Raw genomic sequence first — 26,042 nt, forward strand, 5'->3', positions numbered from 1 at the left:
TACTGTCTTCAAAATTCGTAGTTGCTAACCACAGTTTTACAGTACATGGATCAATTTAAACTTGAAGACATACAAACTGGCTCAGTCATATGTGAACCATCTTAAACGCAGTCAAGCTAGTTTGAACACAGGTGAATCTATTACATTTCTCGAATATAGCTTGATTTTTTTATTTGATCAATTTTTATTGAAATTCAACATACCAGTTTAAGGCATTATATGGGGGATGTCAAAGACAATTAAGATTTGTTACATTTTAAGTGGACTTCAATCACATGGATATACAGTTCTGTGCAAAAGTTTTAGGCAGGTGTGGAAAAAATGCTGCAAAGTAAGAATGCTTTCAAAAATAGAAGTGTTAATAGTTTATTTTTATCAATCAACAAAATGTAAAGTGAATGAACAGAAGAGAAATCTAAATCAAATCAATATTTGGTGTGACCACCCTTTGCCTTCAAAACAGCATATAGTGGAGTGCTCCCCAGTGGGTGCTGACCAAAATAAAACCTAAAAAGCTATAATGCAGTAGGATTTGGCAAACATAGGCTTTTTATAAAAAATAATATTGAGAAAATCTAGAGAAATGTCCCTCTCGGGACCAGATGGTATAGGCAACATATAAAGTAGACTACATGGTGGTGTATGAAAGGGCTTATTCCAGGCAAAAACAGGACAATTAACATGAAAAATTTACCACTAAGTGAAAATTAGGAGGAAATGTCTGGTTTTGTACCTTGGCAAAACCGTGTTACATTGCAGGTGGGGCAGATTTAAAACGTGCAGATATATTTAGATTTGTGAGGGGTGTGTCCAACTCCAAAGTCAAATCTCAATTGCAGTGTACAGGTTGAGTCTCCCATATCCAAAATGCTTGGGACCAGGGGTATTTTGGATATCAGAATATTCCATATTTTTTGATATTTGCATACCATATTGAAATGTCTTAGGAATAGGACCCAAATCTAAACACAGAATGCATTTATGTCTCATATACATCTTATACACACAGCCTATAGGTAATTTTATACAATATTTTTAATAATTTTGTGCCTTAAACAAAGTTTGTGTACATTGGGCCCGATTCAGAGCCGCTCGCAAGCGGCTCGATGTTAAAGCCCTGCACATATGCCGCATCTGGCGTGCACATGCGCGAGCTCCGCTGAGTGACTGAAGTTCAGTCGCTATGGGGCTCGCAAAAAGACGGGGCGGCTGTCGATGTTGATAGCTCGCCCCGTTTTGTGGCCGGCGTTTGTTGGGAGGGCTTACTGACATTACTAGTGATGTCAGTAGTGGACTTCCTCCTGTATTAGAGCATGGAGTCCACTCGGGATTGTGGCAGCTAGACCCTACCCAGGGTCTCCTCGCAAGCCCCATGGTTGCGATTATCGCGACGGTCTTCTGGCCACTTGCACAAGCAGTGGGTGATCTCCCACAGCTTTGCGAGCGCCCGGAGAAAAATGAAAAATAAAAACACCGACATTGAGAGCAAGCGCCCGCCAGCTCTGAATGAGGTCCATCGAACCATCAAAAAGCAAAGGTGTCAGTGTCTCAGTCATGCTCAAAATATTCCGTATTTCAGAATATTCCATATTTCTGAATACAGGTTGAGTCTCCCATATCCAAAATGAATTGGGACCAGGGGTATTTTGGATAACAGAATATTCCGTATTTTGGAATATTTGCATATCATAATGAAATATTTTGTGAATGGGACCCAAATATACACACAGAATGTATTTATGTGTTATATACACCTTATACACACAGCCTGCAGGTAATTTTATACAATATTTTCAATAGTTTTGTGGCTCAAGCAAAGTTTGTGTACAGAAATGAAATTCATTTATGTTTCATATACACCTTATACACACAGCCTGAAGGTAATTTTATACAATACTTTTAATAATTTGTGCCTTAGACAAAGTTTGTGTACAGTATATTGAACCATCAAAAATCAAAGGTTTCATTATCTCAGTCATGCCAAAATAATTCCATATTTCGGAATATTCCGGATTTCGGAATATTTGAATATGGTAGACTCAACCTGTATTTGGATATGGGAGACTCAACCAGTACTATCATATTGTTGAACAAGGTCACAAATATTGACAAAACTTGAGTTTTATTCCTAGTTTCCTACCAAGATGTTCAGCAGTAGATGAATCATGAAATCGTTGCGTCACCAACAATTGTACTGCTGCAGAAGCAGATGGAACATACAGACAAGTCTTAATGACTAAACATCCATCTTCCATGACTTGAACCCTTGCAGCAATACATTTTCATTGTAAGATGCCGAGTAGCCATGGAAATGCATTTCTGAATATCTTGTGAAGCAATAGCAATCATGATTGTATTATCTGGCAGGATGTGTAGCAAGCTTTGTGACAGAATTTTACCTTCAAACCAAAACAATAACCAACAATTCCCAAACCAAGACAATAAGCCCCAATTAAGTAGTTTTGCTCAGCTCCAGTTAGCTGTTTGAAAAACTAGGAACAAGGATGAAATATTTCCTTCAATCCCTACTTTGTTTTAGACAGGACCACCCCAACAGCTGTGTCTGATGTGTCGACTTCTAGAATAAAAGACAATTAAGACTCAGGATGGTAAAACATAGGAACAGATGAGAAGACTTCCTTAAGCTGGCTGAAAGCCCTATATTGACTGTCTGACCATTCATATAAACAAGTTTTCCAGAGTTAGCTTAGTGAAAGGTTTAAATATTTTAGAGAAACCTTTAATAAAGCTTCTGAATTGTCTTAATTTTCTTTTTATTTAGCTCAGTACCATTAGCATAAATGACATGACCTAAGACTCAATTATTATTATTATTACTATTATTATTACCAGTTATTTATATAGCGCACACATTATTCCGCAGCGCTTTACAGAGAGTATTTGTCCATTCACATCAGTCCCTGCCCCAGTGGAGCTTACAATCTATGTTACCTACCACATGCTCACACGGAATCGGTATGAAATACGATTCCTGGCAGCGCCTTGCCGGCAACAGCAGAGTTCCCGGCAGCGGAAGCCCGACAGCGCTGGAAATTCCGATCATGGAAAGGTAAGTATTCTCTAACCTAACCCCCTAACCATAACCCTCCTTAGGGGTGCCTAACCCTAACCTCCCCCAAGTGCCTAACCCTAGTCCCCCCTCTAAGTGCCCAACCCTAACCCTCCCCCTCCCCGCTGCGTAAACCTAAATCCCCCGGGGGGGTGCCTAACCTTAAGTCCCCCCTGGGGGTGCCTAACCTTAAAATTCTCAACCTATCAAGATCTCTCAGTACATGTGTCTCCAGATCTTGAGAGCAAATAATTACTGTATATCATCCAGGAATATCTATTGAACAATCATCAATTCTGTAAGGTGGAGATCTCTGTCTGTCATTTATTAAAAACATCTGTATGATCTTGACACCAACAAAGTATTTCAGGAACTTTTCCCAAACTAGTGTGAAGCCTTGGGATTTTGCTTCTATGGGGGAACACGCCAAAAGAAGTATAGCTGCAACACTATAGAGGTGGTAACCACGGAATACTCTGAGATGTTTAACACAGTAGGCACAAATGCTGAATGTACAGATGAGTACACAAAGTGTGGGATTTTGGTAGCATTCTACAAAATACTCTGATTTGTTGCCACTGTTTGTACAGCGCGTAGTGTGCGATAAGGTACACTGAGGTGTTGGTACTGGTTGAGCAGTGTGTAGCATGCAACAATGTACATGGATGTGTTGGCACTGTTTGCACAGAGTGTAGCTTGTAACAAAATACATGTATGTGTTGGCATTGTGGAAACAGCGTGTCGCGTGCAGTTGGCACTGTGGGAACAGCGTGTAGTGTGCAATCAGAGGCATGGACGTGTTGGCACTGTGGGAACAGTGAGTAGTGTGCAATGAGATAAACAGAGTATATTGCAATGATTCTGGAGCACAAAACAGACAGCAAGTGTACACACACCCACACAGATGATAAATCTAAATGTATAAGATACCCACTGGACTTCACCAGTTATCCCTTCCAAGAGGATATGGACTTTATCCACTGTACATTAGATGGTTCTCACTGTGAAAGCAACAGAGGACTTAACAGGTATGAGGACTCTGTCTAGTTCTGGAGCGGGAGCACCAATGTAGAACACAGTTGATACTCAGGCACTGCAGAAGTGCACTGAGCAGGTTCTTATAGGGGCTGGCTGGTGATTCCCTGCATGAGTCATTGGTGCAGGAGGTTAGTGGTAAAACCTGAGAGAGATGTTTTGTTATCTCTAGCCTGAGGCTGAGCCCAGCTGGGTTCTGGTTAGGATCCTTTGCTTCAGTGGAGCCAGCCAACACTTCTGTATGCCCCAATTCAGCTATTAGACTACATCCCTATGATGCATCGGGGGAGTCTCAGGAGAGGAGGTTCAAATTAAGAAAAAAAATAGCTAGAAGTGGAGGAGTCTTGCCAGAATCTGGAGGGGGTGGGGGTGGGCCATTAATATTGTGCCTAGTGGAGGCCTGACCACTGATGAACATAAGTTAATTTCTCTGCAGTGTCGCTGTCACAACTCACAGGTGGATAGTGGATGCTAAACCGTACTTAGGGATTGATGAGATCCAGTACTGAGGCGTGAAGTCTAACGTGACGGCTGTATTCACCAGGGACCCCCGGAAGGAGGTTTGGACTTAGCTAGGTCTGACAGGCAGTTCACGGCCCTCAATCTTGGTTTCCTTGTACAGGTGATGTTGTTCTTTGTATCGAGCAGAATACAATATAAGCATATCATGTAGTCAAGAAACACAAATAATATCCTGCACAGGACAAAAATGTAATTAAATTTATAGACCAGCAATTTAGTACATTCTAATAATTTGTTACCATATTTTGTATATAGCTGGAGGTGCTCCCTGGAATCGAATATCGAGTACTTAGAAAAAAACCTTCCATTGGCCTCGGCCAATGTGCAGCAAGTGATTCCTTTGTGGGGCACTCTTTTATAATAAATTAATTGATATAATTGATATCAGGAAATATACATAATTACAGTATAACTTTTAATCGGTTCCCTCTTTAAAGAGATTGAGGATTATTTTGACTCTGAGTGTGAAAGTATGACAGAGTCACCCATCAATAAACACCCATAAATGCCATATCGTTGATATCAGAAAATAAACATAATTAAAACATAACTTTTAATATGATCCTTCTTTAAAATAAATTGGGAATTATTATGACTCTGATTATGAAAATATGATAGTTACCCATCAATAAGCACACATAAATATCATATCCATTCTGGTTGTTATATTAAAATATTTTTTCATAATGGATGACGCTGGTCCATTAAGAATTATTTTATGTGTATATGTTTTTTTTATTTTTTGCACATCACATAATATTTACTTACATATTGTGCAAAGGTATGCACTGTGTATAGAATATTCCTAGGTTCTGATTACTTTTATATAGATTATTCTTTTTATATGAAGTAGTGCTCAGTTTTGCAAATAATGCTTTTAACTATCACCTAGTATATTGTGTGTTAGAACTGAAAGGGGACACAATTAGCATTCCAGTATATAATCTAAGAGATCTTTTTGCAGAATTACTTTTGGAGATTCCTTTGCATTATGTAATATTAGGCCATTCCAATATGCTTATTTATAGCAAAGGAGAACAGGATCCTTTATCTATGAGTCTATATTAACATATTCAGTCCTAAATTAGCATGCTAATAGATATCACATGTGTTTACAACCTGTTAACTCACAGGGATTGGTGCTTTATCACTTAAAAGGCACACCCTGGACACATGCTGTCAGGCAGACAGGTGAACAAGCCCGACTGTTGTGAAACGTACGTACTGTCTCTCTGACAGTTCCCCACTGCAGGGGGAGAGTGTTTGCGGCAGGCAGCAGGCTCCTCTGATACTGATTCTCTTCAAGTCAGGTATTTCTCTTTCAGGTGGGTCGCGACTTACCCCGATGGTGCACCCGGCTCCTACAATACTTTAAGTAACAGGGCCAGCTTAACACCATACACGGGTACACTGTCCTCCAAGACTCCCTTTTGTTTCCAACGGTGCTGCTGTGTGTTCCTCTCTCATCCCAGGTCCGCTCAATTTGAAGACCTGGGAAAGCAGAAGGAACCAGACCCTCACACAGTACCTAACCATTTTTCTGTCCTTTTTGAACCTCTTTGGTTCTTGCTGCCAGCTCATTTTTGAATAGCAGTGTTCATGTATTTTTCCCCCAATTGTTTTTCCATGAAGTATAATTAATAATCACAGGAGACAGGGGCTGCAACACTATATACATGACTAGATGTGTAAATTATTTATAATTTATTGTCTATTATTTGTTTCTAATACATGATACTGAAATGCTGGCATTTATGGTTGAGAGAAAGACAGAGATAAAACATACTCTCATATAACAAAAGTATATCGAGAATATATCTTTCCATTATGTATATACCTGCAACATTTATCAAAACCATTTTTAGAAGCATTATAGTGTTTAAATTCTAATTTATGTGTATGTTGGTTGCATATAGTGCTACTACATAAATGAATTTATGAAGAAACGGAGTGAATATACTAACTGCTAAACCTGCCTATTTTACCCATTAGGGGATATATTGTTAATGATAAAATATGATCACCACAAGGTAATTATTTCATACACCATTACAGAATGTCTAATATATTTATGTTTGCTTACTGATGGATATGATATTTATGTGTGCTTATTGATGGATATGATATTTAGGTGTGCTTATTGATGGGTGACTCTATCATATTTTCATAATCAGAGTCATAATAATTCAAAATTAATTTTACAGAAGGATCCGATTAAAAGTTATGTTTTAATTATGTTTATTTTCTGATATCAACTATATGGTATTTATGGGTGTTTATTGATGGATGACTGTCATATTTTCACACTCAGAGTCAAACTAATCCTCAATCTCTTTAAAGAGGGAACCGATTAAAAGTTATACTGTAATTATGTATATTTCCTGATATCAATTATATCAATTAATTTATTATAAAAGAGTGCCCCACAAAGGAATCACTTGCTGCACATTGGTCGAGGCCAATGGAAGGTTTCTTTCTGAACATCATGTAGTCAACAAGCTAGGTCAGAACCAAACAGACAAGACAGTACCAAGAAGTAGACAGAGACAGGTCACTGAGGATAGCCATGGTCAAAAGCAGAGAACAAGTGCAATACCAGGGAGAAGATGGAATCACGAACAAGCCGAGGTCAGGAACAAGCAGCCAGTAATCACTGGAAACGCTGGAGTAATGGTTTGGGAGTCTATACTCTGGCACCGGAGTGTCCTCAGGAACCACTCGCCCGCTGCTCTGTAGCACACCAGCGATGCCGGACCTAGTAAGTAGAATCCAGGATCCAGCACTCTGTGACATGTAGCTGTAGTTAAGCAGACAAGGGAACTCACAGATTTCCTATTTACATTCAAGGTCGGAGGTTTGCCTAATAGAGGAATTAATTCGCCCTACACTAGGAAAAGTACAAAAACTGTTTATACAGATGTGTCTTCACTTGTCTTTGGTGCAGGTGAATCAAACAGCCCCTCATGGCACGCCTGGTCCCGTGAGACTCTGCTAGCGCCGGGTCTTTTTTTACATCTTTTTTGCCTAAAATGTAGCTGTCACGAATGGTGTCTGTGAGTTACCTGTCTCAGGTGATGAGTGGGATTCAACGGAGACCGGCATGACTGGAACCACAGATGACGTAGATAGCTGTATTGCAAGATTTATGTAACAGTGAAAACTGCCTTTGATGATGAATAACAGGAACTTGGAGGAACCGAACTGGGACTGGCAGGAAGACTTGTAGAGTTGAACTGGTGAACTTGGAACTTGACTCTGGACTGGAATAACGTGGATTGAACTGATGAACTTGGAACTTGACTCTGGACTGGAATAATGTGACAATGGCTGAAGGGAAATCAGATAATGCTGAGACAAGGGCTAAACAGTGTTAATCCATATATGCTGTGACAAAGGCTGGAACTCTGGTGCAGGCTGGATTGGGTAATTGGGAATAACAGGCTCAGGAAGGAATGGGTAGGTTTGGGATTTTAGCTTCAGGGAGGGAGTGGGTAGGTAGAAGGAGCAGGAGTTGATCCACAGCAGGAAGCAAGGCAGGGTAACACGATGCAGGTTTGCAAGGGTGCCAGGGACCAACCAGAAGTAGGGCTAGCAGAGCACAGGACTAAGGTCAGAAGCACAGGGACTCACTATTAGCTGATGCTAGCAGGACGTCTGGATTGACAGGTATTGCTGTAGCAGGTTTTCTGGATGCACCTGGGGGTTTCTGTAGCAGGTTTTCTGGATGCACCGGGGGGTTGCTGTAGCAGGTTTTCTGGATTGCACCAGGGGTTGCTGTAGCAGGTTTTCTGGATTGCACCAGGGGTTGCTGTCAGCAGGAGTCAGGGATACACTATAACACAGAACAGCATGAACCATGCACCACGGCAGTAACGAGATGTTCAGGCCCAGAATGCTATCAAGGGAGGATATATATATCCTGGGTCTGGCAGCAATTGGAGGATACAGACAGGTGGTCTGGCAGTAGCATTCTGAGTGGTGGAAGGCACAACATGCAGAGGGAGTATGCATCTCTGCAGCACTGAGTCTGAACTACACCTGTGATTCCAATCAGGGCTAGCAGTGTTCACAGAGAGGAAATGACCCAGGTGAAATAATCACTGTGGAAGGAATGCAGGGAGAAGTGCTGCAGCAGCATGATCAGAACAGATCCTCCAGGCAAATTACACACACAGATCCATGGAGACAGCTGGCAGTGGTAAGTCAACAGGCAAAAAGGTGAAAACTAGACATGGTCGTGACAGTAGCAATACAATGCAACTAGGATGAACCAGAGACTGTGCTGATTAATTTGATATGTGACATTTGTATATCTGTGTGCAACTCTCAATTAGCATGCAAAATGCTACGATGCAGCAGCCACAGCTTTTTTCCACACCAAGTTCAGAACAGTCTCCTGGAGCGCATTTTCATTAAAAAAAAGATGGCCAATGCTAGTAGAGTTGCACGGGACCTGACGGCTCACTCACGCCAGGCATATCGCACTGCATGGTGTATTGAGGCTAGATGAGCAAGGACACATCTGTATATGTTCTTGTTTCTTCCTATCACTTAAGCGTGAATCACTTGCAATACTGCGTTATTTGAATTGCTCCATTCATTCTGGAGGATCCATTCTGGGTAATCATCTTTAATGTGCTCATTCAATCCCTTTTTGAATTGATGATGCTTAGAAAACTTTGGGCCGCATTCAATTAGCGACGAAAAACCATAATCTGCGAAAAAGTATCGCGAATGATGTCATTTCGCCAGGCGGAAACTTTTTGCCGTATTCAATTGCAAAGACTTTTCGCATACGCTGAAAGTCAATGCAATGTAATAGGCGAAAAAGTTTTGTCTATGAATACCTGGCGGAAAAAAGTGCAGAATTGCGGTTCTGAGGTGCAAAGGTGCAGAAACCACTCTGCACCCTTTGTACAGCCCCCCAAAGCATAACTGCATCAAAAAAAGCGGAACACCCCAAAAAAGCACTTTGAAAATGGGTGCGAAAAAGTACGAAGTAGTATGGGGGAGTTGTTTTCTTAATTGCATAAAAAAGCATAAAACTTGACTTTAACTATGCTTGCACCCATTTTCAAGTACCCCAAATTTGACAGGACTACTTATTTTCAACAAAAAAAACTGCTTAATGCTATTCTCCACCACTTGTGCAAAGCCGCTATTATGGAGCAATTGACAGCACTTAAGTACCCTAAATAGCTTCAGCAATCTGAATCTCTACAAAAAGGGATCCGATGCAAATAGCCGCAGCTTTCCTGATGCCAAGTTCCATTGTGCTTAATCTGCGACTTTGTACTGTGTGGATAAAGTCTCAGCTTGGCATCTTAGTACACAGTATGCAGCTTTTTGCTGATTTTGCGATGCATATTATGCACAAAATGTAAAGAAATATATGGTATGCTACTCAACTCAGTTGCACCGGCCGTCTCACACCATATGGCTATTAAAGTGTTCATAGCTAATGATGATTAAAGTAATTAAGTTTACTTCAAGTAGTCATAAAATAAAAAAATAACAGCATGCAAGTCAGTAACGCATTCCCAGAGGTTTTCAATCCAGAAAATACTAACATATTTCAAATTCACTTGATAATTAAACTTACTAGGCTAATACATATTCATAACTATTCATAGCATGTCACTCCAATTCCAAGAAATCAACAGATATCAGCTCTTAAAAGAAATGCCTCAATTACTATTGTCCATAAGAACTCACTACGTAAAGCAGCCTGCCTGTGATTGTTTTTGGATTTCATTTTTCTTGGAAGTGGTTACTCCATCATCTTTCAGCTCATCACATATTAAATTGTCTCTCCTCAGTGCTAACTTTTGGTTGTTCTATACCTTGGATATTATCATCTTTGAGAAAGTCTTTGGCAGGCACCTGTGTGCTGCTTCAAAAATAAGATCATTTAATTTAGTAGATTGCAGAATACATTCACTTGTTAACATTCCATAATAATTGCATCAACGAACATAAGTCATCTATACCTGTTGTTCTAGTTCAAATCATATTTCTAAATACTTGATATAGTCTCTTATAGCATATTGACTCTACACAAATGACACACAATCTAACCTTGTATTATCATCCATAATGTTCATTATGCATTTGTCTTTAAATGTCCCTATAATTACCATCCCCTTGAAATTTGCTTTGGCTTGATATCAGTTTCCTTCTAGCTGTCCAAAACTTAACAAAGACAGTTCTGTATAAGATGAAATGCCAAGGACAAACACCTGAAATTGGTATCAATTTAGACTAGATAGCCATGAGAATGTGTATAAGAAATGTGTGAATAGCAACATTTAATTGTGGTGACACATTATGTTATGTTATTACACTATCTATCTTCCAATTAGCTAGAGCAAAACAAAGCACACTCATGCTTTACAAAGATGGCTAGAATATGGGGAAAATATCATATTCATCTAATAGACACATGTAAAAGACATTTATACAAGATGGAGTCTATTATCCATTTTTGCTAAAAAGCTTATTTAAAAACTAATATACAAATGTCTTTATTTCATATTTAACCATATATAATACTGTATGTTAATGACACAATATGATATTGATTGGTTAATTTCTAAGGATAATACTGTAGGTAATGCAGATCTGGGACCTAATGGTAAGGTGTGGAGTGCGTCTCACCTGCAAGATACTTTGGGAAATTACAAGCAGCAAGTACTATTAGCAATGGCATATTTTTTGGAGAGATATCTGGTGTAATGTGAAGGTAGGTCTAGCTTATTTATGATTAAATGTGCTTGGTATATATATTTCCTTTAGCATGGCATATAAATGCTAGGTGTATGAGGACACATCTATATATAAATTCAATGATAGGAACAAAATGGCTTTACATAATATTACATATTATTGAGTTGTTAGAGTGATGGGTCAGAACATACTTGCCGACAATCAGCTTCCGGGAGGGAGCTGATTGTCGGCTAACAGCGGGGGGGTGTCCGGACAGTTATGACACATTGGGGGCAGAGCTGGGGGCGTGGCCATGTGACTGCATCATTGTGGCCCCGCCCCTCTTCACAATGCCTTTATTTTCGGCATTGTGAAGCAGGGGGCGGGGCCATGATGACGCAATTCAGCGCAAATCACTTCACCGGCCCCCCTGCAGTGGGGATTTCTAGTTTATTCTGGGTGGAGGTCGGGACAGTTGGTGGATGCCGGGAGGCTTATATATAAAAAGCAACCGTGGGGTTGGGAGTACAAATAGGTCACACTCAAATCAATATGTAAAAGGGTAAATATTTATAATGCAATATTTAAATAAATGGCAATTAATATCCAATAAAAAATATATATCTATATAAACATTGTGAATGCAGATGCAAAAAGGTTAAAATAATAGCACTAATAGATCCATCCCTGAATGTGAATCCCTAAATTGCCAAAATAGAACCAACAAATGAGGTGCTGGGTGAATATATGCCTATATTGCAAGGCAAGGTTTCCAATAAGAATTTACCTGCAGACTTTCATTGGATATTAATTGCAATTTATTTAAATATTGCATAATAAATATTTATCCTTTTACATATTGATTTGAGTGTGACCTATTTGTAGTATGAGTCTCCAGTACTGTGTTTGTCAAGATAAGCATTGTGGGGCAGATTCGAGTCACCAGAGCAAGATTTCAAAATGTGTAGAGCAGAATCTAATAAATTAGCCTTACCAGCTACACTACTGTATTTTAGGTCTATAATAGTTATATACTAAGCCCTAACTGTCTACCTCCTAGGCCTCTATTTGTACTGCATTTTATATTTGTTATTGACGATAATTTATCCTCTCTAAAACAAGAAAGCATATGAGTGACATTAATGTTCACCAGTCCATCACTTTCTCCATATGTATAATAAAAATAGTAGCCACTATATTATACATAGGATTTATTTATGTGTTTGACTTTAACAGCACTGTGAAATATAACTGGACTTATGAATGAGCCCACATCTCTCAGAGCCAATATTGACAAGGCAGCCTGTTTAGGAATGAAATGTCTTGTCACAGGTTGATGGAGAGTCTTTGCATTTCTTATAAGATCAGGACAACCAGTGGAAAACATTTGTTATTAGATGTGTCAAGTTCCATATTTCTCGCTCGTTCACGCATCACATCCCCAACCCTTCTGCATAGATCTCACTGTCACTGTCCTGCTCTCTATGCTCTGTGTGTCATTGGCATACATACAGTATGTGAACTTGTGAAGCTTTCAAAACATAATGCACTGTCCAGCTTTTCTTGTGAATCCCACAGTATTCTGTTATACTGTTTTATTGTTGTGCTTAATAAATGTGTATAACTACTAAAGTATGCCTAAGATATGCACATGATTAATAATCTCTGGTGAAATAGGCTTAATAAGCTATGATAATATGAAAACGTAATGTCTTAAGTTTTCACACACTTCGGGACTTTATGTGCAATAATTTTGCATATTTTACATATGTGCGCTCCCTTTTTTCGCACAATCTAGTTCCAAAAGCCGCGATACAACATTCTCCCGAAAACTGTCCTAAAAAGTACAGTATAAAATGGGGATATCTGTCTGTACTCCAAAAAAGGCAAACTGAGATAGGAAAACAATATAGAAGTGTATTAGTGGCCCTAATTAAAGTATTTGGGGTTCTTAAATTGTGTCAAATGCATTTTGCGCTAACAGTGGAAAAATGACAGAAAGCAATTGTTTATGGGCAAAATAAATGCTGCAGTTAAATTGGGGTTACATTAAAATGTGTGGAAGTATATTTTTGTGTCATTTTAGGGCACTTTTAAAAAAACTGTTAAAAATACAACTGCTGCAGCTACCTGCAATGTTTAAAACATGTCCCATCCATACAGCCCCCTAAAATACCTGAATCACTACTTTAAATCCATTTTACAATATTTTTTATTGTTTCATGCCAGAAATTACATCATTATTGGCCAAATTACGCTAATTAAAAACTTTTTCCTCCCTATTCGGTCATTAAGGGGGGTGTCCGAGGGGTAAATTCACACAATAAGCCGTTTTTCACCAAAAAGCGGCTTATCGCAGTTAATTGAGTTCGGGCCTTAGTATCTATGCCAATTTGCATTCACCAGATATGCACCGACAGCTTCTAATTGGACACTGTTTGGAAACCAGTTGCATTCTTCATATATCCATTGACAAATTAGGCTGGATTGGAAGGCAAAGGAGATGGACGTAGAGGAAGTGGGACATATATTTTATAGGGCAGTACTATCACTAATATGTTATTCCTGAGAATTTATGTCACTACTGGCATAGTGCTACTGTGCACTATCAATATTTATGTTTCATTATGCATTACAGTTACTGTTGGCATAATGCTGCCCACTACATCTCTCACTTTCTATATTATTGCATAATAATACATTTGGGGCCAAATGTAATAGGGTGAGAGTTTAGAAAATGTGAGAGTTTAGCAGTAAAACTCTCACACTAAGGGGCCTATGTAACAAAGCTTGATGAGAGATAAAATTGTGAGATATAAATCACCAAAACAATCAGCTTCTCACTTACATTTTATAGGCTGTGTTTGAAAAATGACAGTTAGGAGCTGATTGGTTAATACTTTTTCTCTCGCAATTTTAGCTCTCATTAAGCTTTGATACATAGGCCCCTAATACATTGATCGAGTTGTATTTTCAATACAGGAAACACCTGGATGAGAGTTTAAGGGGCCTATGTATCAAAGCTTGATGAGAGATTAAATTGTCAGAGAAAAAGTATTACCCAATCTCTCACAATGTTCTCTCTCTTCAAGCTTTGATACATAGGCCCCTTATTCTTGAAAGTTTTTTGAGTCTGAAAAACATGCAAGTTTTCATGTTCAGTAACTTTATTACATTGGCTGAGTTTCAAAATGTGAGCGTTTTCCCTCACATTTTCCAAATTCTCACCCTATTACATTTGGCCCTTTGGTGTCTAATTTTTCAGTTTTAATGTTACTACTTGTATAATCCTGGGCAATAGTACTATAGCTGCTGATATTTTATTTGAAATTCTACTACTAGTGGCTTATGACTGTTACCATTGCTGCTGACATATAACTGAGAAGTATAACTAACTGTGATATTTTAGAAGGCATTTCTATAGGTGAAGACTTATTAATGACTATTACCATTGCTGCTGCAATCAATGTTGACATTGGATTAATTATTCTACAAATGATGCACAAAAAAAAATGATATCCCCAGCGCTCCTTTACAATATATATAAAAAATCCTGGATAGTTTTTCATGCACGATGATTGTAATCCGTCAGCTGCAAATCAGATGTGTAATCTCTTAGATCACTCAATGATAAGAGGGTAAGCATATTTGGCTTACCTTGAGAAAGAGCCGGAGAGGGTCGGAACGCATGGGTGCCGGGATATCCCCTTGATGGTGACGGAGGTGATGGAGTGGTGCTGTACATCAGTGGAGTTGGAAGGTTATTTTTTCCATCTGAATCTAGCATGTTGCTTATCACTGATCTATGTTCTGTTACAACATAGTGGAAACCATTTGGAAGATACAAGACACCTTGGTTTTACAATGATGCCGTTTGATGTTTTACTCAGCACCTAATGAAGTGTACACTTTCTTTCTGCACTCAGCAGTCTATGCAAAATAAAAGTGTTCATCTATAAAGTATGCAGAGAGGCAGAAGCATCTTTAGAAGATACACTGAAAAAATGTATGTCTCATGCTCTCCTAAAATACTGCTTGTCTAGCTTTAGTTCTTAAATTATGAATGAAGGGAATTTGAGACTGTTTTATTCTGATGGAGAGTGCACTCCCTTACTATAGTTTGTGTGAGTGAGGCACAGACGTAAGATCATCGCATGATCATTAATGGGTGTGTAAATACATCCTTTGTCTAAATCAAACTAGCTCCACCTGTGGATATTTATAAGTTGAGGAGTACCTTTTACCTGTAAAATCATATTAGTTAATCTGTGATAAAATTCTGAAGAATTATGAGGTGTAGTAACTTTTAACCTAGATATAATAATATCTTTTGGTCATTTTTTTTAGTTGTTAGTATCAATGTCAAAAGCACACATGGGATTTGCCCTTTTGAAATTCTTGCTGGTGTTTCTACGACTGTGCATTGCAGTAAATTGCTTACAGTAACTGCCGGATGTCTAGGTGTTAATTCATCTTGTTTTTCAATCTCCTGGCTGTCAGCTTCCACCTGCATTGCTGTCTCTAGTCATTTATCCATCTATATATTCCTCTAACACGATCTGTATGTATCCAAATATCCACAGACAACAATGAGCTGGTAAAATGCATGAAAGAATAATCCTGAAACATCTCTGATCCTGTCAGAAAATACCTATTTCATTAGAAGGGATTATGTTTAATTAAGTAAAAATAAATTTTTGCAATAGCCTTGGTTGACAAAATGAAAAATGTACCACTAAGTGGAAATTAGGAGGAAATGTCTGGTTTTGTACCTTGGCAAAACTGTGTTGCACTGCAGGTGGGGCAGATTTGAAATGTGCAGAGATATTTAGATTTGTGAGGGGTGTGTCCAACTCCAAACTCAAATCTAAATTGCAGTGTATACTGTACTAAAAATTAAAGCTGTCCAGTGTTTATGGTCTACATGCAAAAGCAGTCAGTATTTACCCTGTAAAAAAAAAAAAAAAAAAAAAAAATAAAAAAAATATATATATATATATATATATTATATGCAAACAAGAAATGAATGAAGGTGGCACTCAGAGACTTCAATATAAGGTAAACCAAGCACCCACTACGGAGTAGCTTTAATGTGACTTCATGTCAGCGTCAACGTTTCGGGGATCGAGTCCCCTTTCTCAAGACATATGTTGTCTTGAGAAAGGATACATCATTGTGAGTGTTTAAACATGGTGAGTGCTGGGTTTTCTGTTTTTATTTATTTAAGCAATGTGGTCACAGGCCACTTGCACCCCAGTCCTGGGAATGGCGAGTGCAGGTCTGCACCCCAAATCTAGGAGTGGCGAGTGCAGTGGATTTCTGACTTTGTTTATGCGGTTAATTTTTATTATCCTTTTGTGATCATAGCTTTCTCATGCACCCCATGTGCAAACTCGTTTATATTAACCTGTGTCAGCTGTCTTTTTGGTAGTGTGATAGAAGCTATGTCAGGTGACTGCCTTACCTTTAAAAGCCATTAGCTGGCAGGTGAGCTTTAAACCAGGTAAAAAATTTTCAGTCTAAACTATGTGATAGCAGCTAACAGGTTTCCATCAGTGTGACGGATAGTGTAGGACCTGCAGAAAGTGGGGTCCCGTGATGTGGGCTGCGGGCTTAAATGCATTGATCAATCCATGAACTAAATCCCCATTATTTATTTACTTATTTATACATCATTGTGAGTGTTTAAACATGGTGAGTGCTGGGTTTTCTGTTTTTATTTATTTAAGCAATGTGGTCACAGGCCACTTGCACCCCAGTCCTGGGAATGGCGAGTGCAGGTCTGCACCCCAAATCTAGGAGTGGCGAGTGCAGTGGATTTCTGACTATATATATATATATATATATAATTATCATTATTATCCTTTATGTATATGGTGCCACAAGTGTTCCGCAGCATATATACCGTATATACCTCGAGTATAAGCCGAGTTTTTCAGCACATTTCTTGTGCTGAAAAAGCCCCCCCTCGGCTTATACTCGAGTGATGCTCCAGGACCACAATGAAAAGTACCTGCTTGAGGTGGCCGGCGGTAGCAGTGTGAGATATCCCCGGGGTTCGCTGCCCTGTCTGATTCCACTGCGCTGGTGACCTGCTCTGCTCTGTATGCTTCCGGGTGAGCGGCGCCCGTAAACCCCCGCCCTTCCCTGTGGAGCAATTTGCTCTGTCTGCTTCCAGGTGAGCTAGGTGAGCGGCGCCCGCAAACGCCCCCAATGGACCATGCACCAGAGCAGTTAGCAGCGAGGGGTGCTGATGAGAAGCCGAGATGCCCTCACTAGTTGCAATGCGCACATCCTGACAGTGGGGTCACTGTTATCCAGAGCAGCATAACTGCTGTGTGCCGCTGCTTCTAATGAATGTGATTCCACTGTAGTGGAAGCCTGGGGTCTCAGCTGAATGTATAAAAGTAAAGTAAAGTAAAAAAAAAAAGAAGATGAACATAATAAAATGCATAAAATACTAGATGTAAATAACCCTCAGCTGCAGCAGCTTACCAGTAGCTGCTGCATTTCCCACCCTAGGCTTATACTCGAGCCAATAAGTTTTCCCAGTTTTTTGTGGTAAAATTAGGTGCCTCGGCTTATATTCGGGCTGACTTATACTCGAGTATATACGGTATGTATGTGTGTATATATATATATATGTGTAGAAAAAAAAGGGGGGGTAGCACTCACCAGTCTTCTTAAAAACATTTCTTTATTACATCTCAGTAAAAATTTTACAGCATATCAAAATCCGACGTTTCGGTCCTGTGCATGGACCTTTGTCAAGCACTATCGGCAGGTGTGCATGCATCGTGATATAATGTGAGAGAACTGAAGGGGTGGTGGTTCTGTGAGGTGATTATTGAAGAATGGGACTTTCTGTGAGGTGATTACTGAAGGAGGGGGGTGCTGTGAGGTGATTACTAAAGAGGGGGAGCAGTGAGGTGATTATTGATGGGGGAGGACTTTCTGTGAGGTGATTACCATACCTCCCAACATGACCCTCTCCAGGAGGCACACAATGCTCTGGTTCTGGACTTACCTGGTAATTTATGATTGGTGGCGGCTCCAGAGGTGGGGCTGCAGCACAGTCCAAAATTCAAATAGGGGAGTCACACCAACTGCCAGTGAGTCCCAGCCAGTGATGTTTGGCAGTGTGTGAAATGACAGTTGGTCTGACTCCCCTATTTGAATTTTGAACTGCGCTGCAGCCCCACCTCTTACCAAGGAAGTCCAGGACCAGAGCATTGTGTCCCTCCTGGAGAGGGTCATGTTGGGAGGTATGGATTAATGAAGGGGGGGGGTGTAATGTGATTACTGTAACATGGTCAACTCCAGTGGCACCAGCTATTTTTAATATGCCTCCATTTTCTAGAGGTTCTCTGTATAATGGGGCTGGAGGGCCCTGCCTATTTTGTCAGTCCCGGGTCCCACAATTTCTGATGGAGGCCCTGACTGGGGCACTGCATAGGGGGGACCATTACTGGGGGGACCACTACTGGGGGCACTGTATAAGGGGTCTGTGTAAGAGGCACTACTGAGGGCACTGCATAAGGGGGACCACCACTGGAGGCACTACATAGTGGGGACCACTACTGAGGGCACTGTATAAGGGGCACTACTGAGGGCCTGCCTAAGAGGAAACACTACTGGGGGCACTGCATAGGGGGGCACTTTATAAGGGGTCTGTGTAAGAGGCACTACTGAGGGCACTGTATAAGGGGGACCACCACTGGGGGCACTGCACTGCATAGGGGGGACCACTACTGAGGGCACTGCACTGCATAGGGGGGACCACTACTGAGGGCACTGTATAAGGGGCACTAATGAGGGCCTGCCTAAGAGGGACCACTACTGGGGGCACTGTATATGAGGGGGCTGTATAAGGGGCACCACTGGTGGCACTGTATAAGGGGCACCACTGGGGGCACTTTATAAGGGGAACCACTGGGGGCACTGCATAAGGGGCACCACCACTGGGAGTACTGCATAGGGGGGACCACTACTGGGGGCACTGTATAAGGGGTGACCACTACTGGAGGCACTGTAATAGGGGGCACTGTACATGGGGCACTACTACTGGAGACATTGCATAAGGGGCACTACTACTAGGGGCATTAAGGTGCATATGGAATGGAAAGGAATGTTCCCAGAGTGACAAGAAATTATATGTCATGTTGACAAGCCCCCATTTTTCAGTGGCCATGCCTCTTGTGGCATGTGGCCATGCCCACTTCTTAGTGTGCGCACATAGGTGGGGCTCCGTTTTTCATCTTGCTCTGGGCTCCAAATACCCTAGTTACGCCACACTGCATCAGCAAGGTCTCTCCCAGGCAAAGATTTCAAAGCAGACTGGGGTTTCAAGATGTGCTGTTCAAGCTCATTTGAAGAAGCACAGAGAAACAGGCAACGTTGAGAACGTAGACGCCATGGTCGGCCAAGGAAACTTAGTGCATCAGATGAAAGACACACCATGCTTACTTCCCTTCTAAATCGGAAGATGACCAGCAGTATCATCAGCTCAAAAACCAGTGGATCATAGAAGAATTGCTGCCAAAAGACATACCTTTGATGTAAAAATAAGGCCAAGTGACTCAACTATGCACGAAAACATAGGAACTGGGGTGCAGAAAATGTGAAATATTTGGCTGTAACAGAAGGCAGTTTGTTCACCGAAGGGCTGGAGAGCGGTACAATAATCAGTGTCTGCAGGCAACACTGAAGCATGATGGAGGTTCCTTGCAAGTTTGGGGCTGCATTTCAGCAAATGGAGTTGGGTTTTTTGGTCAGGATCAATGGTGTCCTCAATGCCGAGATATGCAGACAGGTACAGATGTGTGCTCTTGCATATTGGTATCTCATCCCTTTAATTTGGGTCAATTACACTGATTCCGTCACTGATTGTAGAAATTAAGTTTTCAGGCCATTCATCAAAAAGGTAATGCAGGAGATATCACAGCTGCTTACTTTCCTCTGGCAGAATGGACTGCTGGCCCCATACACTAGTATGGGGACAGTAATTTATCAAGCTCCGAAAATACAATATTTTCGGAGCTTGACTGTGGGCGCATTCGCCATTGTTTGCAGGGGTGCCGAGAGGGGGGGGCTAATTACATAGGCCCGGGCTTGCTAGAGGGGCCCGGTGGGGGTCCAGGTCCGGCACTGCCTCCCCTCCCCTCCTACCTCACAGCAACCCAGCACATGCTGTGAGACTCTTGCTGCAGCAGTCTCCTAACTATGCCTGTGGGGGTGAGTGATCACACTGAACGCGCCCCTCCTGGCTTTGCGCTGGGCTGAGGGGCTCACAGCTCCCCCCTCCCTCAATTAGGCCATGCCCCCTTCCACCCACAGCCCGCTCCTTCCCTATGGTCTCGAGTTGCAAAGAGGGATCCTTTTGGATCCCTCCTCTCCTGTCTGGCTCCGTCCGGCAGACGCCAGGGCTTTTGAGCACCTGCGTGAACTCTAGGTCAGATACACTGCACCGAAAGTATCAGTGATTTTCGGGCGAGTACTTTTGAGAGAAGGAACCCGTGTGTTTAGTTAGAGCCCAGACGGGTTAGGATATCATTTTATGTTTTTCTTTTACTGCACAATAAACTAGCATCTGCTAATTACAATGAAACCTTGGACTGATGTGTTGTTTCCTGGCTGCTGTGTGTTTGGAAGTGCCCACCTACCCCAGGAAAGGGCACCCCTACCTTGATCACCTCACAATGCATAAGACATGATGTGCCTACATTAATAGAACAATTATGAATAGATTCGCTTAACTTTCGTCTTTATTTGGGACATCAAAAAATGGGGCATTTAAACAAATTCTTAAGGCTGATTACTTTGATATATGCTGTGGATTTACACATCATTCACAGTAGTAGAATTATTTCCCTGTCTTCAAGGCAGATTCAGTTTTTCTGCTTTCATAAATTGCTGGGGGCACAGCTTAAAGGGAACTGCATAAGAGGCGCTACTGGGGGCACAGCTTAAGGGCATTGCTGGGGGCAATGCATAAGAGGCAATACTGAGGGCATTGCATAAGAGGCAATACTGGGGGCACTGTATAAGGGCCCCACTTGGGGCACAGCTTAAGGGGCATTGCTGGGGCACTGCATAAGAGGCGCTACTGGGGGCACAGCATAAGGGGAATTGCTGGGGGCACTGCATAAGAGGTGCTACTGGGGGCAGAGCTTAAGGGGTATTGCTGGGGGCACTGCATAAGAGGCAATACTGGAGGCACTGTGACTGTATAAGGCGCACTACTGGGGGCACTGTATAAGGGGCACTACTGGGGGCACAACTTAAAGGGCATTGCTGGGGCACTGCATAAGAGCGCCACTGGGGGCACTGTATAAGGTGCACTTCTGGGGGTACTGTATAAGTGGCACTGTATAAGACACACTACTGGGGATACTGTATAGAGGGACTACTGGGGGCACAACATAAGGGGCATTACTGGGGCACATCATAAGGGGCATTACTGTGCGCACTGAATAAGGGGCACTACTGGGGCACTGCATAAGGTGCGCTACTGGTGGTAAAGTATAAGGGCGTGATGATGTCACAGACTGTGCGCGGCTGCGCCGGGTGAGTGGTCCTGGTCCAACCTTCTGTATACACGTGGTGAATTGTAGTTTTCTATTTAAGGTGAGAGTTGTTTTGTGTTAATTAGCCTGATGACAGTGCCTGATTAAACAAGCACTGAAATGTTGAAAATGTTATGCCAGAGATGTTATCTGTAATAGCATGGAATGCTGAACCCCCTGCTGTGTGTGTGTGTGTGTCTATATATGTATATATACGTCTTGTATACATTTGCTGCTAAATATGCTAATGCACTTTATTTTGGACATTTAAATATATATTTTTTGCAACTTATGGTGGTGTGATGGTCTCTATCTTACATTTTTTGTATGATATATATGTCTATTGAATTCTTATGTGACTTCAGCACCCAATGAAAATTTGAGCCAGGCTTGTGTGCGTTTTTTTTCTGGTATATAGATTCTTATTTATTTTTTGGTGGAGGGGGGTTGTTTTATTGGTGGAGGGGGGGGGGGTTAAGTTAAGTGTACAAATTAAGTACACTGAACAGGTACTTCATTTGTCATTTAAAAATCACCGTGAGTTCTAGCACCGGGTGACACCAACCCTAGTGACGCCTCTACATAAATGTTAACAATTCTAACTGACGGATAATGATTACCTAATTAATTCATATTGTGATTTCTCTTTAGGTTCACATTGAGGAGCTGGAAGAGGAGCTTGAGGCAGAGAAAAGTATAAGGGCTAAGGTATTAAAATTATAATTTTTTTTTAACCAAAATATAATTATGATAATTCAGATTGATTTCAAGGCCCCCCTCTAACACCCTCCCACTATCACAGTTAGGCATACATATTTAAGACTGAGCAATATACTTTAGAGTTTGTTTGGTTGGAAAATGTTTAACTTTTTTTTTTTTTAAAGCAGCAATCCCTTTGAAGTGTGTTTTTTTTTTTTACATAAATTACTTTGGCAGGCTATAAGAAGAATCTTGGGAATTAGCATTTCCTTTGTTTGTTTTTTCAGTTAGATATTAATGATTTATAATTCTGTGGAGTGTCTACAGAGTCACATGAAACAAGACGTAGTAAGGAGAGAGACTGGAACTTCCCTCTTTACGCTGTCTGCAAATATACTTCCCCCCCTATTCCACAATACATTTTTAAGAGCAGTGAGTCTATTTGTAGGGGCACAGCTCAGATGCACACTTAACGGGTACTTAATTTGTCATTTCAAAACAAAAAAATCTACGTGAGATTACTGCATGAGCTTGAATGTTTGCTGTTAATATAAACCTGTAGGACAATGACACCTATTGTTCACCTTTTAATTAAAAAAAATACACTTTCTCTAAACAATGAAGTACATTCTTGAATATGCAAAAGTGAAGTGCAATTACAGTTTTATTATGGTACATGTGCACAAATGCACAAGTTTTTTTTTTTTTATGTGTACAGACCCCTGTGCTTTGGTTTAGGTTTTGCCAAAACTGTCCTCAATGGTATTGGTTCTGTTTTGGTTTTGGATTTCTTTAAAATTTATAAAAACAGCTAAAATCATGTCATTTGGGCCTATTTCTGTCCTACATTATTATTAATATCAATAACATTAATTTCCAGTCATTTACAGTCAATTTTGACCAGCTCACTATATTGTTTTCATCCATATTGGCCAAAGGTTGCAACGAACTGGTGGCTAAAGTAAGCAACAAAGCAGCGGCCAAACACATGGCAGTTTAAAAGAATATAGCACATTTATGAAGTGGCACTGCAGTGGCAGACAGGATGGCAATTTAATAAACTATACGACCCTATAGAATGTTTTCATTAATCAAGAACTAGATCAGGGGCCCAAGTGAAAGTCGATAATTATTAATTACATGATTATATGCTTTGCTGATACTAATCTGTATCTGTGGAGAAGCTGGAGGAAACATGGCCTATACACCTGGAGGAGAAGCTGGATATGGATGGCATTGCAAGATACAAAAGAACACGAACGTCCCAGAAAAGTACTGTAATATACACTGCATGTCAAATACACACAATCTTGGCAAAGCCCATAATGAAAAGTGGTGCATGATAGAATTGCCCTTGGGCCCTACCACCCACCCTTATGTTTTATATTAAAATAGGCATGCACGGCTTAACAATACCAAGCACTTTAGATACAGGGACTGTCACTTTGTGGCTAAAGTTTTTGGTTTGTTTGGGCCCCCACAAACCAAGTTACTAATGGACTTAAGATGGCTAACAATGTTGTAATAATCTTCACAGTTAGAAGATGTCATTATCATCCTCCCTCTCATCATTGTTAATATCATCATAGATACATAGAATTTGACGGCAGATAAGAACCACTTGGCCCATCTAGTCTGCCCCATTTTTCAACATATTGTTACCTCAACCCTTATTGATCCTTACTTCTTCTGAAAGATATCCTTATGTCTATCCAATGCATGTTTAAATTGCTCTACTTTCTTAGCCTCTACCACCTCTGATGGGAGGCTATTCCACTTGTCCACTACCCTTTCTGTGAAGTAATTTTTCCTCAAATTTCCCCTGAACCTACCACCCTCCAGTTTCAGAACATGTCCTCTTGTTCTAATACTTCTCTTTCTTTGAAGAATGTCTCCTTCCTTTACCTTGTTAAAACCCTTTATATATTTGAACGTTTCTATCATGTCCCCCATTTCCCTTCTCTGCTCCAAACTATACATATTAAGATATTTTAGTCTTTCCTGGTACGTTTTGTGGTGTAGACCTTGCACCATTTTAGTTGCCCTTCTTTGTACAGTCTCTAATGTATTAATATCCTTATGGAGATATGGCCTCCAGAACTGAACACAGTATTTGAGATGAGGACGTACCAATGACCTATACAGTGGTATTATCACTTCTTTCTTTCTGCTACTGATTCCTCTCCCTATGCAACCAAGCATCTGACTTGCCTTCCTCAGTGCTTTGTTACAATGTTTGCTTGCCTTTAAGTCACCTGAAATAGTGACTCCTAGATCCCTTTCCTCTTCAGTAGTTGCTAGTATGGTGCCATTAATACTATATTTAGCCTTTGGATTTTTGAGACCGAAGTGCATGATCTTGCATTTTTTGGCATTAAACTGTAGTTGCCACGTTCTTGACCATTCCTCTAGTCTACCTAGATCATCAATCATTTGTTTTACCCCTCCTGATGTGTCTACCCTGTTGCATACCTTTGTGTCATCTGCAAAAAATCATACTTTCCCTTCAATACCATTTGCAGTGTCACAAATAAAGATATTAAAAAGCACTGGTCCAAGTACAGATCCCTGAGGTACTGGTAACATTTCCCTCTTGAGACTGCACTCCGTTTACTACAACTCTCTGTTTCCTATCCTGCAGTCATGATCTTATTCATTCAACTTTCTTTGTATCCAATCCCATGCTTTCCAGTTTATTTAACAGTCACACAATTTTTGGTCAACCCCACTGGAATCCACCGTTACAGAAGTCTCTGGTCTTTGTTGTAATTGGCGGCAAAGGTCTTCCTCATAGAATTTGTAGTTCATTTTTATGAACATCAGTTTTCCAAATTTTTTAGGAAGTAGTCTCCTATGCTGATCATTCACAAGGTTACCAGGTGTGCTAAACAATCTCTCTGAGTACACACTGGAGGTTGGGCAGCCTAAGTAAAGCAAAGCTAGTTTGTATAAGGGGCTCCAAATAGCCTTTTTTGTTCTCCCAGTATTCAAGGAACTATGGGCTTAATTTAGCAAGGATAGCAGATGCATACACAGTCGGCTGATTGTTACGCACTGCGCATGCATCAAAGCCGTAGTGCGCGACCGCTGAACTGCGATTGCACTGCGTACATGCAGAGCAGGGTAAAACATCGCACAGTGAGTGACAGAAAGCGTTTGGGGGTGGTGACAGGGGTGTTGTCGGCGAAACGCAGGCATGTCAATGTGTTTGGACACAGTTGCATGGGCGTGCATTTATTAGCCATTGCGATAGGATACGCAGCTTGAGCTCCCACTGCATGCAATATTAAAAGTTAGCAGTCACTAAGTAATGTCAGGGCTGCTGTAATTCTGGGTGAGGGATCGATGGTACCGATGGTTTTGCTATGTAGCTAAGTATTATGAATGTGCATAAGGGTATGTGGGCGTACTTATGTTAGGCTGCGACGGCATTGCGCTTGCAATCA

General features: G+C 40.8%; 1 protein-coding gene across 1 annotated transcript in view; it reads left to right on the forward strand.

Moving 5' to 3' along the window:
* The window catches only part of LOC148511899 (myosin heavy chain, skeletal muscle-like), a 319,183-nt gene that overhangs the window by 83,445 nt on the left and 209,696 nt on the right, over positions 1-26,042 (forward strand). Inside the window, exon 4 of the mRNA XM_088482738.1 lies at positions 22,549-22,605. Within this exon, the coding sequence (XP_088338864.1) occupies positions 22,549-22,605 (57 nt within the window). The remainder of the gene's footprint in view (positions 1-22,548; positions 22,606-26,042) is intronic.

This window comes from Taudactylus pleione, unplaced genomic scaffold (assembly GCF_031769625.1).
Source record: "Taudactylus pleione unplaced genomic scaffold, aTauple2 ptg000290l, whole genome shotgun sequence".
NCBI classification, from domain to species: domain Eukaryota; kingdom Metazoa; phylum Chordata; class Amphibia; order Anura; family Myobatrachidae; genus Taudactylus; species Taudactylus pleione.